The sequence below is a fragment of the Tiliqua scincoides genome, chromosome 5 (genome assembly GCF_035046505.1).
Source record: "Tiliqua scincoides isolate rTilSci1 chromosome 5, rTilSci1.hap2, whole genome shotgun sequence".
Classification (NCBI taxonomy): domain Eukaryota; kingdom Metazoa; phylum Chordata; class Lepidosauria; order Squamata; family Scincidae; genus Tiliqua; species Tiliqua scincoides.
Window position 1 is genome coordinate 141,136,781 of NC_089825.1, and position 15,870 is coordinate 141,152,650.

Genomic DNA, 15,870 nt, shown 5'->3' on the forward strand with positions numbered 1-15,870 from the left:
GGGGAAATAAATCTATGAAGACCCACTTCCAGGTGTCTTGCTCTTCCATTGTCACCTCAGAATGCATCAGCATAGGATCTATTATGCACTCATCCACTTGATGGGGTGAGTAATAGAATCTAGTGGAATGGAATTGTTGTGAATATGTGGGCTAGTGTGTCCTAATGTAGAAATGGATTTCATGTAAGAAATGTAAGAGGTCTAGGGCATGTCCCCACTGGAGAAATAATGAATGCTGCCCTATTCATACTGTTAGAAATCAAAGAAGAATAAAATCCTCAGTATTGGACTTTGTATGAAGATCCTAAAAATGGAGAACTATATGCTTTTTTGCTCCATAATAGCTGAGCAAAGAGGCCCAGGTTCAGGTAGTGTATCTCTTATATGTGGCAAGAAGAGACAAACTATCCCAGCACATTTTCTCTTCTAGTTGCAATTCATTGGTATTCCTTCTGCATATGTTAAAGTTTTGAGCCCTTTGGGGACTGGGGGACATTTATCTATTTATTTTTGCTCCGTGGACCATTTTGTGAGTCTCCTTTTTTGCTCAAAAGTTATGTGAAGATGCATCGTTGATGCAGGTCAGGTCTACCATTTATCACTGCTTGGACAGAAGAACACTCTCCCAATTCAGGATTCCTCAGAGTACTAGGAAAACAAGGGAAGGGGTGGTTGTTATGCTCTAGTAGCGCTTCACTTGTCAGCTGTCCGGAAGGATTTCCCAGTTGACCACTAGTGGAAAATGAGCTGGATGGGTGGATTTTTATTTGATCCGGTAAAGTGCGTTCTCCTTCCAGTTCCAACTTGAACCTGGTCAAAGCTCTACCTTGAGGAAATGGCAGAAGCCACCTGCCTGTTTCTAGCTAGGATATGGCTGGCATGCTGTGGACATCCATTCTTAGCTCAGATGTTTTAGATTAGAAGGAGGCTTCAATGCAGAAACTGTGATGGACAGTGTTTCTGTCCATTAGCGATACTGTGGCCTAGCACAAGTTCCAGGGATAGGGAAGGACAGAAGTCTAAATTCAGTTATAGAGGAAGCATCTTCTCATTTATAATATTGTTTGGTTCTATGGAAATGAAGCACAAGTTTGGTAAAGGCAAGTGAATATATTGACATGTGTCAAGCAGCTGTCTAAGGCTGAGCACTTTGGATGGCGCCAAGTAGAAGCTGGGAAAAGAGATACATCAAAGAGCATCTCCTGGGAGACATTGTAGTCTTCTCCTCTCCTTCACTGCCACTGTTGCTCAGTTTATCTGTTCAAATCCAGAAAGTGGTGGAGAAGGAGCAAGAGTAAAGTGCAGTGGCAATGGTGGCAGGTCCTTGCATCTGCTGATGCGTCACCCAAGAAGGGCTGGTGGTCACCCTCAGCTTCAAACCTCTGGTGCTAGAAGATCTTGGATGATCTTGCTCATCTCAGAATGTTTCCAAAATCTGACTCTATAAAGGCACCAAAAATTCCACTCCTCCTTCCAGTACAAACAATATTGTTCAATGCAACCCATGTGATTTTACTTCAAGGTGAGCTTATTGTCATCAACTTTGGCCTACCATCGCCCAGGAACTCTTAGTAGTGTCCCTTTGTCCCTTGCTGTACTTAACTACTGAAACAATCCTATTTGCCTTTTAGACAGTGGGACATGTCCTGCTATTGTAAAAGGCCCAGCAATGACACAAACATTGTCCTGCTGCTGGGCCATTAGGACTTGCCAACACAAAGCATTGACAGCTTTGCATGCTCTACACCACAGAGCCTGGGCTGTGCTAACTCCGGTAAGCCAGTGTTGAGGTAGTTTCATGGATGGGGAAAGCAGGGGGAGTTTCAGGTCAGGGAAGGCAGGGGGCATCTTGGGAGATGGAGGGGTAGATCCTGGTTGCAGTTATTTGAACTAGATCCTATTGCCTTGGAACTCCCCCAGCTTTCATTGGATTTATGCCAGCAAAATGGATGATGCAGATTCAAGGGGGCCCATAGGTGATTGGGCAGCTTACTAGGGGGCAAGTAAAAATGTTTTTGTTTACCTTCTCCTGGTTGTCCAATTGCCCCCCCCCCCTTATCATGCAGTGTGCATCCATACCTGCACTCTATAGCATGGTGGAAATTAGGATTAGGCTGTTAGGGTCCTGAACACGTCATCTAGATCACTGGTGCAACTACATGTGTTTACTGCAAAATTTGTCCAGTGAAAACTGAAGGAGAAAGGTGGTGCTTTGGCTATATTATGGCTCAATCCTACCCTTGGCCAGCCCACAGCATGCCGTAGCACTGGTGTGGGCTCTGCTGAATGCTATGGCCCCACTCTCAGAATGCACTCAGCCAGCCTCAATATCTTTCCCAATCCTTCCATGGAATCCCCCCCCCACTGACCTACTGGCTCCATTGGGGGCTGAGCACTACATTGGTGCACACTCAGGGTTGGCAGTCATTCGTTCCAGTGGACAATCATTGTGGCTGTAGCACCAGTGGCCTAGGGCTTCCATGAGTTCTATCAGTGGAAGGACTGATAGGATGGAGCCATTACTGGACAAGCCTGAGAGATGTTATGGCTCCATTGGATGAATTCTGAGCCAGCTGGTATTTCTCAGCTGAATCTACTTTACAGGGTTGCTGAAGGATAAATGAGGAAGGGAACCATGTTTGCCTCCTGATACACGGGTGGAGTACAAATACATAAAAGTATTTTTGTGGATGTAGACACCTGTGTTGGCTCGGTCATGTTGTGAGAATGGATGATGGCTGGATCCCAAAGGATCTCCTCTATGGAGAACTCGTGCAAGGAAAGCGCCCTACAGGTAGACCACAGCTGCAATACAAGGACATCTGCAAGAGGGATCTGAAGGCCTTAGGAATGGACCTCAACAAGTGGGAAACCCTGGCCTCTGAGCGGCCCGCTTGGAGGCAGGCTATGCAGCATGGCCTTTCCCAGTTTGAAGAGACACTTGGCCAACAGTCTGAGGCTAAGAGGCAAAGAAGGAAGGCCCATAGCCAGGGAGACAGACCAGGGACAGACTGCACTTGCTCCCAGTGTGGAAGGGATTGTCACTCCCAAATCGGCCTTTTCAGCCACACTAGACACTGTTCCAGAACCACCTTTCAGAGCGCGATACCATAGTCTTTCGAGACTGAAGGTTGCCAACAGACCCTTCTTCTAAGGAGGAAACATACTTGGAAAAAGCACACTGACCTGGTTGTTTACAAAAACTTCCAAACTTTTTCCTTTGTAATTAACCCATTTGGGACTGAACAGCAGGTGGCACTGCCCAGGATGTTGACGTCTTCAAGGAACAGCACAGGCTTTCATCATGGTCCACAGGTGAAAGGAGGATTATATCCAGGGCAGGTTGAAGGACTGTGTCCTCTTCATCTCCAGATGAAGAAAAACATGCTGGGAGGGTGTATACTCACTCCAACTCTCTATTTGCAGAGTTGCTGGAAGAATCTTATTTTCAATTTCAGTTCTCTCATTACTTAAGAGTATCATCCTCTCCTACACCACCGTCCACCTCCAAGTTTCTCCTCCTTCTGGTCAGCTGAATTTCTTTCTGCATCCCTTCTGAGCCTTCTTCAAAGATCACAAGGGTTGGAGGCTGCAGGACTGCCTTGCAATGAAGTCTTGATCACTGAGATTAAAGGTACTAACCCCAGCTCCTTTTAGAGTGTGAACTGCAACAAGCGTATTCCTATGACTTATTTCTGAGACTTTATAGACTCTTGAATCAGTTCTTTTTGTTTCTTTGGTGGTTTCAAAGCCTAAATTCATACATCATCATGTATATATTTTGGGCAAAACTGACCAGTGCTGCTCTTATTGGTGTAGTGATCATTTATTGCACATAGGAGTCAGGGGCGTGCAGTATGGTGAATGCACAAATGCAACCCACGTACTCTGAACAGTGGCTAGAGTGCTTGCATTGTGAGTGTTTCGTAAGTCTGCCAGATCTGCCTCATCTTCTGCCCCACCCCGCACATCCCTGGCAGGAGTTGCTTTTCAATTTGCAAGACTCCAAGCGACTTTCAATTTTTAAAGAAAGTCCTTGAGGTGATAGAGTGACTGAAATCAGTAAAATAAAAAAAAATTATAAACCATGGACAGCCTAAACTCCATAGCAATGGACTAGATAGAATATTAAATTGCTGTTTTTTTTAGTTAAATATGTTTGAGTTATGGAGGAAAGTAATTTATTTTATTATGTGTACCCTTGCATATCTACAAAATTTTTAAATCAGAAGTTTAACAGCAAAATATTTTGACACACAGATGGCTACATATAAGATCAATCCCTCATGGCAACATTAACAAGGACTGTAGCCTGGTTATTTCAATGACCTTCCAATCTCTCTATGGTAAACTCCATAATATATGACAACCACTCCATCATATATGCAAAATTCCTCTTTGGGGAATTTTTCATTTCCAACATACCGCATATTGCAGTCATTGATTTTATTTCTAATTATTGAGTAGTGTAACATCTTGTACTACCACAAAGCACTTTTGTTGTAAATTCACCTTTAAGATAAATCTCTATAAATTCTCAGAAATGGTTCGAGAAATCTTATTGTCAGTCTCTGTTACCCAATTAAAAAAAAAAATATTTACGTGTTCATGTCCAGAGGAATATTTTAATAATAATTTGTATATATTTGAAAGACTATGATTTTTTTTCTAGCCATCAATACCTCTTCGTATTTCATTTTTTCATTACAATTAATTTCATTACAATGTAATTTTTCCATTACAATCCCATATTAACCGGTTGTACAAAATTTCAGGTTACAAATTAAACAAAGGGAAATTCATGGGGGGAGGGTTGTTAATGAAGAGTAAAGAAGGTACCTAGGAACTTATTTTCATGAAACTGAGTGTAGAGGGACAGACAAGCCTGTATGATTGTATCATATATAGGTATACAGTTAAGAAATAGAGCAGAGTGCCTGTATAAAGTATAAAAATGAACTTTTAAACAGCAAATTCAATTTGTTACTAAAATCACGTGAAAAAAAAATTAAACCTTTAATTTTCTGGGCAGAAAATTGACTGTAGACATGTGATTATGACAGGCAGCCAAATTCTGTACTTCCTGACACTGCAGGCTACAGCGACGCCAAAATGTCTGCTGCTGTATCCTACAGAGCCTGGGAAGCTGCCGAAGGTCTGCTCAGGGGAAGGGGACATCCATTCCCTTACCCCTAGTAGAGCCCCAGCCCCTGCAGTGCGGCTACCCAAGTCTGTGCCAGATAGATTGCTGGGCAGACTCAAGAAGCCCCATGTCGGGCTTCCAAGCCCAACAGAGGGGATAAGATACAGAAGAAGAGGCCCCCCAGGACTCCCTTCCAGGTCAGTCCTTCCCCATTACACCCTCTCCCACCCTCCCGCACCTAGCAATGCCTCCCCTCACCCTCCCCACTCCCCTGTACTGCCCAGTGCTTACTTTCTCACCGCAAGCAGCTAGGGCTTCCTCTGCAGCATGGCAGGGGTATGAAGTCCTCCCCACTCATGCCATTTATCTGCGGATTCATGAACGTGCCTTATGGCATGTTTGTGACACCCAGCATCAGCGTTAGAACTCAGGGCTGGCACTAGAGCCCAATAGGATCAGGCCCTTAAACAATTTTTTTTTTTTCCCTTTCAGCATAAAAGGGGAAGGGAACCATGTTTGCAAATGTGAGAGTGGCTGGGGTATAAATTAAATAAACAGCATCAACTTCTGCTGATGTAACCTTTTCTTCCAAAGGGAAAAAGCAATTGGAAAAAAAGTATACAGGCCCTCTACAGTTCTGTTGTTTTCAAGAACAAAATCATTTTCATTTATAATAACCCATTTGGGACCAGAGGACAGTCAACAACATGCAGGAGGCTGATGTCTTCATCAAGTGGCTTTGAATATAGAGGGTGAAATCCAAAGACCTGGGATTGCAGGAAGATTATTCCAAGAGGAACCTGAAGACTTGCGCCCTCCTAAATTCCAGATGAAGTGAAAGATACAGGGAAGGAGAGATGAGTTTTTTTACCCAGTTTCTCCACTTGCATAGCTTTATGAAGAAGCTCGTTTTTATCCTCAGTTCACTCATTTTCATCAGAGTGTTGTGCTGGACCAGGCCACCTTCCATTTGCATCGTCTTCCTCTTGCTCACCTGGATCTCTTGCATTTTGCTTTTCTGTAAATTCTGAACCTTCTTGAAAGAGCACAATATTTCGTGGATGCAGGTTTGCCTTGCAATGAAGCAATGCAAGTCGCGGGGAGGGTACTTGTTCCAGATCCCCTTTCATTGCGTATTGCAAAGACTGTGAGAATCGTTGCTCGAGGTGTAATCTACCATATATGATAAGGTTCTCCTCAGGCAGCTGGTCGCTTTCAAGTTAAAGGTATATAACAGGTATTAATTTTATTTCTCATTACTGAGCAATGTGCAATCTCATTCACCATGGGACAGATTTCCTGCAAATTCATATTTAGAAAAAAATCTATGTTGCTTATTTCATAAACAATATCAAATACACACAGGAATATAACAATCTTTTATCTCCTGTGCTCATTTAACCATAAATTATTTGAACTGTTCCAGTTTTGAGCCATATTTCAAATATAATTTGTACATTTGTGTAAAGTCTATGTTTTTCTCTAGCCATCACTGTTTCTTCCTACTCGGTCAGTCCTCTCTTTTGACAAAAAAAAGGGATGTTCTTTCACAAGCAATCATGTGGCTGTGCTCTAATCTGTATTGTACAAATTAAATAAAGAGAAAAGCAAAAGTTTTCCTCCCCTTTTGGAGCTGTGAATTATAATGAAGAAATTAGTTTATTAAGAAGTTAGCTGAATTTATTTGTACAAGTGGACACTTGTACAATAGCTTGGTTAAAAAAAGGGAAATGCAACAAGCGTCTATAACTGTTTTTCAAGGTCTGTCCTCTGCCATACCATTTCACATGGTTCACCTATTAAAAGTACCACCAGAAGCAACTACGACATCATCGCCAGTTATTCCTGAGTTGGGAGGCCAGATGCAATGTGATAAACACCAGTAGGAGGCTCAGGGTGGATGGGAGGGCTTTTTTGAGAGTGGAAAAGCATGCTTTGGAGCTCTATCCAATGAGCCAAGCTTCCTACTACTGTTTGTTATGTCATGTTCCTGATCTCACTGCTGGGATGCAGGTGTCCAGGTGTCCCGCAAGTACCATCTCAAGTATCACTGGTGGTACCCGTACCACTGGTTGAGAAACACTGGTCTATAAAATGTAACCATGAATACTTATGCAAAAAACAAATGTAAAAAAAGCAAGTTTTTTTTTAATAAGTAAGCACTGGAGTTTAAAATTCTTATTGTATAGAAATCAAATAATTGCTTCAGATATTGAACAGAACCTTACTGAACCGAGTCAGAATCTCTTATACTGAAATCAGAAGTAGTTTAAAAGAGATGCACCCTCCCTGGTTTAAATTGTTCCTAGAGAGGACACTCTCTCTTTCTCAATCCATATTTTCATCTACTTTCAGAATGCCAGTAACAAACAAAAGTGGACATCCTTGTGGAATACATGAAACTACCTAACATCCAGATCAGAACAGTGTATGAGCATGTCACATCATTTCATTTATATCCCATCCTTCCTTCAAGAGGCTCAGGGCAGCACACATGTTCCCCCTTTCATCCTCATAACAATCCTAAGAGCTAGACTGAATTGAGACAGAGTGACTAGCCAAAGTCACTCTGTGATCTCATGGCTGAATCAAGGCTTGAAATCACGTCTCTCCAATCTCTGCAAAACACTTTGGCTACACCTGTGTCTGGTTTGCGAAGCATTTTAAAAACTGGTTCTTCAGAAAGAATACAGAGTGTTGAGTATTGATCTGAAACTTTTCTTTGTATATAGGAACATGAGACTGGGGCCTAGATAAAAAGAGGGGGTGCAAAGTACTAAATTTTGCAGGGCACCTCACCATGGTGTGTGAGTGCCCCATCTCACTTCCCCTTTGGAGTCATTCCAGGCTGCTACCGAAAAATGGAGGTGATGCCTCTGTTTTGCTCTAGCGGCCCAGAATGGATCTGAAGGGGATGGGGTTGCATGCACACCAAGGTGAGGCATCCTGCAAAACTTAGTGTTTTGCACCCCCTCTAGCTATGCTACTGTAACAACCTACCATAATTTGAAAGGTGTAGAAGTTGATACTGTAGCAGTATGCAGGCTGGAGCAGCCAGCAGATCAACTGGCACTTCTAGCCATGCACTGACAGTGCATATAAGTTGGTGGAAAGGTGCTCTAGTAGAGAATCGGGTGGGAGAACAGGCCAGGCCAGGGGCATGTTGACAATGTGCTGGAGATGATATCAGTTTCCAGTATCTCATGCTATGCACCCTTCCTGGACTTGAAAAATGTCCCCTGCTCTCTCTCTCTCTCTCTCTCTCTCTCTCTCTCTCTCTCTCTCTCTCTCTCTCTGAGATCCAAGTAGGCCAATTTGGGACCATGGCTTGGCTGAGTAGGTAAGGCCAAAAGTCTTCTCGCTTATCACTCCACTCCTTCTTCCCACAGGTTGGCCAAGGATAGGAACAAACTGCAAGAAATTGAGCTTCTCAATTCTGTCAATTGTTCCAGAAGGTAAATAGTTCCAGGAAGTGTGTTGGGTGAGATAAGCAGGGCTGGAAGGGTCAACAGTTTACACATTTTTTTTTTCTCCCTGTCTTTCAACCAGCCATCTTTCAACCAACACATCTTTCAACCAGCCATCAAGATGAATGGATCCACAGTTTCAGAGTTTGTTTTCCTGGACTTCTCTGGCTCCCGCAGTGCTCTAGGCTTCCTTTTCACTCTGGTTGTGACCTGCTACACCATTGTCGTTTTGGGCAACTTACTAATCATGGTGACAGTGTGGACTGATGCCAAGCTCTTTCAGAGCCCCATGTATTTCTTCCTTGCCAATCTTTCTCTTCTTGACATATCTCTGGGTTCTGTGGCTGCCCCAAAACTATTGACCGATGTACTGAATGGTGGTGGTACCATTTCCTATGCAGGCTGCATGGCTCAGATACTTACCTTCCACCTCTTTGCGGCAGTAGAAATGTTGCTCCTCTCTGTCATGGCCTATGATCGTTACGTGGCCATCTGCCAGCCACTGAAGTATGCAACCATCATGGACCAGCAACGCTGCTTGAGCCTTCTCATACTTTCCTGGACAGGAGGCCTCATTCATGGTGTTTTCCAGACTGTGGTCACTGCTAAGCTACCACTCTGTGGCCCGAATGTGCTGGACAATTTTTTCTGTGACATCACACAGGTAATGAAGCTGTCATGTTCAGATATCTACATTAGTGAGTTGCTCTTGTTAATCAGCGACACGCTGGTAACTTTTCCATGCTTTCTGACCTTGCTGCTTTCCTACGTCGTCATCCTAGTCACCCTCTGCACCCGTTTTGGGAAAGGTGGTGGTAAGGCTCTGTCCACCTGTGGCTCCCACCTGATGGTTGTCTTCCTCTTCTATGGACCCATTGGTTTTGTGTACTTTAAGCCTGCCTCAAATAACCAGGTGGACAAGATGGCTGGTGTGTTTTACACAGTGGTGACACCTGCCCTCAATCCCCTCATCTATACCTTGAGGAACCAAGAAGTGAAGGGAGCCATGGGAAGGCTGAAAAACAAATGTAAACATTTCATGCTGTTTCAACAGGAGTAGATTTATGAGACTTCATTTTCCTGCCAAATCAATTGTTATGCATAAGAGGCTGAAGAACCACTGCCAAGAGCTCCTCCAACCACCTGCAGTCTCCGAGCAACATGAATGCGCACATGTGTGGCATTATTTCTTGGGTTGCCCAGCTTGCAGACTTTCTTGTGAGTTTGACAACATTAGAACTGATGATGCCTGAGATTGCAGTACTTTGGCTTCTCTTGCATTCTGTCCGTACCAGAAATCTCAAGAGAAGTTATTGACAATAGCAATGTAGTAATCGTAATTAATCAGGCAGGGGGCTTGCGGACTTAAGACAGGGGATTGTGGACTACAGTGCACATACCAGAGACTGCCCTCCACCCCTGCAGCCACTGAGGAAAGCAGTGCTAAGGAACACTTTTAATAACTTTTTAAAGATGGACGTGAGTATCCACGTTGTTTTTTTTTAGTAGACTTTTTTTTGCGTCTACTATTACAGCAGTGATTTTTAAATATATTAATGTCATTTTCGCCACCCTTCATTTCAGATTCGAATGCATGGCATGTTTGTGACTGGTCCAGTGTAACAGCCCAATTCTGACAGGGACTACTAGAACGAGAATCCTGGCAGCATAAAGTCCTGGCAGCGTAAAGTGCCGTGCCACCAACATGCATGGCCTGGCCACTGCCACAGTGCCAGTGGAGAGAGGAGAAGCCCTGGCACCAGTAAGTTAGTGTGGGGCAGGTGGGAGGCAGAGGGTGGGTGAATTGGGTGGAGATGGGGATGAGGAAAGGGGCAGAGATTGGAGCAGGGCAGAGGGCTTATTGAGGCTGGGAAGGGGATGAATTGGCGGCAGCCAATCACCCCCTTACCGGGTGCACTTGGACTTTCACCAGCTATATAGTGGGGTGTTGTAGGCTTATCCTGGGGCAAGAGTACAGATGTTACCTTTGTGAAATTCCCCTGTGGGATGCAGCACATGCTCCATTGGCACAGCTGTATCACAAGGGGATTCAGGTAGGATTGGGCTGTCCAAGACTGATTAGGATTTCAACCTGATTCTTTCTTGTCCCAGTCTAATGCTATAATTGTCTGCTATTTAATTATTGGTAACAGTGGGTTAGGTAGACCACTGGTCTGACTCAGGATAAGGAAACTGAATAGCGGAAGTAGGCCATTCAGATGAAGGGAGACAGTTGTCTAAAAAGTCTTGAGTTCCATAAACCAGAAAGTTTGTTCTTGAAGACTCACATTGATGAGTTGAAGTTGAAGCTGGGGCTTCTTGGGAGATACATATCATTCCTTATCATCATCTACATTTATAAGTTGTTGCCCACTTTCATGTCTGTGCCATGTAAGCAATAAACACATCCTAGAGTCTCATGTAACGTGCTTCCTTACAGTTTAGTCTCTGTAACTTGACCTCTTGTAGAATCATCTCTCTAACTGTGGCCAGCCAGATTTAGCTCATTGTTATTGGATAATCTCCCAGAACAGTTGGATCCTAATGGACAAAGGTGGGCATCAGGCCATCCTGAACCAGATGTACAGATATAAGGTAATACAGATATAAGCTAATATTAATAACATAGGCTAATATGTATTATTATTATTATTAATATAATTATGTATACTATAATACCACAAGTAGAGCAGTCACACATGCTCTGCCAGAGAAATGCAAATCCCTTAAATAGCATGCAAAGCTGAAGGCCCACACCAAGTTTATACCACATTCAGCCACTAGAGGTGCTGAATATAATGCAATGTAATGGAAAGAAGTTATTCATTCCATTGCATTCCATTCAGCACCTCTAGGGGCTTAATGAGATATTTACTGTTTGGATTCTGAGAGATCTGGAATATAATATATTATAAATATAATGTTCATTAAACTTCAAACGGGGCAGAAAGTTTGAGATTTGCATTGTAGGTTGTGTGATGCTTTTTCAAAATCAATTCCCCCCATTTCCTGTGCTTATCAATTTTGCCCTCTGCTCCCCTCCTCCTTCCACCCCCAACCACTTATTGCATTCAGCACTTTGGTCCTCCATATATTTGCTATTTATTTATTTTCTGGCCCTTGACACTGTGTCAGTTACATGATGCAACCCTCATACTGAAAGGTTTGGAGACGCCTGCGCCAGAGTATCGCACTGGCCGCCATTGGCACCAGCCCCTTGGTGGTCTATGGAGTGTTGCCAATGGTACAGCAGCCAGTAAGCACCAAAAGGCAACATGAAAGAGCTGCATTATATGAGTAGGCCCACAGAGGAACATGGAGTGATGGAGATGATAGTTGGCAACCTTCAGTCTCGAAAGACTATGGTATCGCGCTCTGAATGGTGGTTCTGGAACAGCATCTAGTGTGGCTGAAAAGGCCAATTCAGGAGTGACAATCCCTTCCACACCAGGTGCAAGTGCAGTCTCTCCCTGCTCTGTCTCCCTGGCTATGGGCCTTCCTTCTTTGCCTCTTAGCCTCAGACTGTTGGCAAAGTGTCTCTTCAAACTGGGAAAGGCCATGCTGCACAGCCTGCCTCCAAGCGGGCCACTCAGAGGCCAGGGTTTCCCACCTGTTGAGGTACACTCCTAAGGCTTTCAGATCCCTCTTGCAGATGTCCTTGTATCGCAGCTGTGGTCTACCTGTAGGGCGCTTTCCTTGCACGAGTTCTCCATAGAGGAGATCCTTTGGGATCCAGCCATCATCCATTCTCACGACATGACCAAGCCAACGCAGGCATCGCTGTTTCAGCAGTGCATACATGCTAAGGATTCCAGCTCGTTCCAGGACTGTGTTGTTTGGAACTTTGTCTTGCCAGGTGATGCCGAGGATGCGTCAGAGGCAGCGCATGTGGAAAGCGATCAGTTTCCTCTCCTGTTGTGAGTGAAGAGTCCATGACTCACTGTAGTACAGAAGTGTACTCAGGATGCAAGCTCTGTAGACCTGGATCTTGGTATGTTCCGTCAGCTTCTTGTTACATAAGAACATAAGAACAGCCCCACTGGATCAGGCCATAGGCCCATCTAGTCTAGCTTCCTGTATCTCACAGCGGCCCACCCAATGCCCCAGGGAGCACCCCAGATAACAAGAGACCGCATCCTGGTGCCCTCCCTTGCATCTGGCATTCTGACATAACCCATTTCTAAAATCAGGAGGTTGCGCTTACCCTTCAGGGCTTGTACCCCATAATGGATTTTTCTTCCAGAAACTTGTCCAATCCCCTTTTAAAGGCGTCTAGGCTAGACGCCAGCACCACATCCTGTAGCAAGGAGTTCCACAGACCGACCACACGCTGAGTAAAGAAATATTTTCTTTTGTCTGTCCTAACCCACCCAACACTCAATTTTAGTGGATGTCCCCTGGTTCTGGTATTATGTGAGAGTGTAAAGAGCATCTCCCTATCCACTCTGTCCATCCCCTGCATAATTTTGTATGTCTCAATCATGTCCCCCCTCAGGCGTCTCTTTTCTAGGCTCAAAAGGCCCAAACGCCGTAGCCTTTCCTCATAAGGAAGGTGCCCCAGCCCCGTAATCATCTTAGTCGCTCTCTTTTGCACCTTTTCTATTTCCACTATGTCTTTTTTGAGATGCGGCGACCAGAACTGGACACAATACTCCAGGTGTGGCCTTACCATCGATTTGTACAATGGCATTACAATGTTAGTTGTTTTGTTCTCAATACCCTTCCTAATGATCCCAAGCATAGAATTGGCCTTCTTCACTGCCGCCGCACATTGGGTCGACACTTTCATCAACCTGTCCACCACCACCCCAAGATCTCTCTCCTGATCTGTCACAGACAGCTCAGAACCCATCAGCCTATATCTAAAGTTTTGATTTTTTGCCCCAATGTGCATGACTTTACACTTACTGACATTGAAGCACATCTGCCATTTTGCTGCCCATTCTGCCAGTCTGGAGAGATCCTTCTGGAGCTCCTCACAATCACTTCTGGTCTTCACCACTTGGAAAAGTTTGGTGTCGTCTGCAAACTTAGCCACTTCACTGCTCAACCCTGTCTCCATGTCATTTATGAAGAGGTTGAAAAGCACCGGTCCCAGGACAGATCCTTGGGGCACACTGCTTTTCACCTCTCTCCATTGTGAAAATTGCCCATTGACACCCACTCTCTGCTTCCTGGCCTCCAATCCATGAGAGGACCTGTCCTCTAATTCCCTGACTGTGGAGTTTTTTCAGTAGCCTTTGGTGAGGGACCATGTCAAACGCCTTCTGAAAGTCCAGATATATAATGTCCACGGGTTCTCCCAAATCCACATGCCTATTGACCTTCTCAAAGAATTCTATAAGGTTTGTGAGGCAAGACTTACCCTTACAGAAGCCATGCTGACTCTCCCTCAGCAAGGCCTGTTCATCTATGTGTTTTGAGATCCTATCTTTGATGAGGCATTCCACCATCTTACCCGGTATGGATGTTAGGCTGACCAGCCTATAGTTTCCCGGGTCCCCCCTCTTTCCCTTTTTAAAAATAGGCGTGACATTTGTTGGACCAGACTCTCTTTGTGAGTCTGGAAAACGTGGTAGCTGCTTTACCGATGCATTTGTTTAGCTCGGTATCGAGAGAAAGAATGTTGGAGATCGTTGAGCCAAGGTACACAAAGTCATGGACAACCTCCAGTTCATGCGCAGAGATTGTAATGCAGGGAGGTGAGTTCACATCCTGAACCATGACCTGTGTTTTCTTCAGGCTGATGGAGATTATAAGTGAAAACATTTATTTCCTGGTCCAGGAAGTAGTCAGCCCACGTGCTACGCACTGCAGCAACCCACACATCCCGTTAGCTGGGCCATTAATTGCTATGTGGGATGATCCTGGGTCAGTTGCTATCTCTCAGCCTGATCTGCTTTACAGAACTCTTGTAAAGATAAAGGGGAAGGGAACCATGTTTGCAAAAGTGAGGATGGCTGGGATGCATTTTTTTTTTTTAATGAAGTACATCAACTTCTGCTGATGTAAGCTTTTCTTCCGAGGGAAAAAAGCACTTGGAAAAAGCATGCAGGTCCTCTAAAGTTCTGTTGTTTACAAGAACTTCAAAATCATTTCCACTTATAATTAATCCAATCGGGACTGAAGGTAGTCGGCACCGTCCAGGATGCTGACGTCTTCATCGACTTTTGAAAATGACAGCAGGCTTTGAATACAGATGAAATCCAAGGACCTCAGATTGCAGGACGATTATTTCCAGGAAAATTTGAAGAACCTTGCCCTCTTCAGTTCCAGAAGAAGTGAAAGATACTGAGGAGAAGAGATGAATATTTTTACTCAGTCTCTCCACTTGCATAGCTTCGTGGAGAAATTCATTTTCCTTCAAAAGTTCTCTCATTTTCATCAGAGTGTTGCCCTGGATCAGGTCACCTTCCATTTACATCTCCTTCCTTTTGCTTATCTGGATTTCCTGCGTCTCAATTTTCTGTACATTCTGAACCTTCTTGAAAGATCACAGTATTTGGCGGATGCAGGATTGCCTTGAAACGAAGCAGTGCTGGTTTCTGGGAGGTTACTTGCTCCAGATGGCCTTTTACTGATAATTCGGAAGACAGTGCGAATCTCTGCACAAAGTGAAATCCACCATCTACTATAACAACCCCTTCAGGCAGCTTGTTACTTTCAGGATACAGAGACATACAAGGTATTAATTTCATTCCTCGTTACTGAGCAGTATGCTATCTCATTTATAAAAGAACAGATTTTGTGTACATACATATTTAGAGAAAATCAATGTTCCTTATTCCATAAACAAATTTAAATACCCACAGGAATATACTATAATCTTCTTTTTGTAGTGCCCATTTTAACCATAAATTCACTGAACTGTTCCAGTTTCGAGGCATAATATAAAAATAATTTGTACCATAGTTTGTTTGTGGAAAGTACTTCTTTTTTTCAATCAATCAGTACTTTCTCCCTACTTTGTCAGCCAGGTCATTTGACCATTCTTTCACAACCTTCCATGTGACTGTGCTCTTTACTGCAGGGTTCAAATTAAATACAGAGAAATCAAATGTGCCCCTCCCCACACCTTTGACAGATAGGGGGTGTGATTAGTAAAGAAGAAATTATTTTATTGAGAAGGTAAGTGAATTTAGTTGAACAGAGAACACCTGTAGGATCGCTTGGTAAAACTTATTAAAACACACTAGGGGCCTATAAAATATAACCATGAACAAAAATTATTTAAACTTATTTAAATAAGAAAATTATTTA

The 15,870-nt window shown here is 43.8% G+C and overlaps 1 protein-coding gene across 1 annotated transcript; it reads left to right on the forward strand.

Annotated features, from left to right (window-relative positions):
• Positions 1 to 8,731: 8,731 nt before the first annotated feature.
• On the forward strand, positions 8,732 to 9,670 carry LOC136653972 (olfactory receptor 4Q3-like). Its single transcript, XM_066630832.1, has one exon. The coding sequence runs from the start codon at positions 8,732 to 8,734 to the stop codon at positions 9,668 to 9,670; it is 939 nt and encodes a 312-aa protein (XP_066486929.1).
• Positions 9,671 to 15,870: the final 6,200 nt, after the last annotated feature.

What these genes read in the sequence shown, in the direction of transcription:
- LOC136653972 (XM_066630832.1), top strand. Translation starts at nt 8,732, where the DNA reads ATGAATGGATCCACAGTTTCAGAGTTTGTTTTCCTGGACTTCTCTGGC.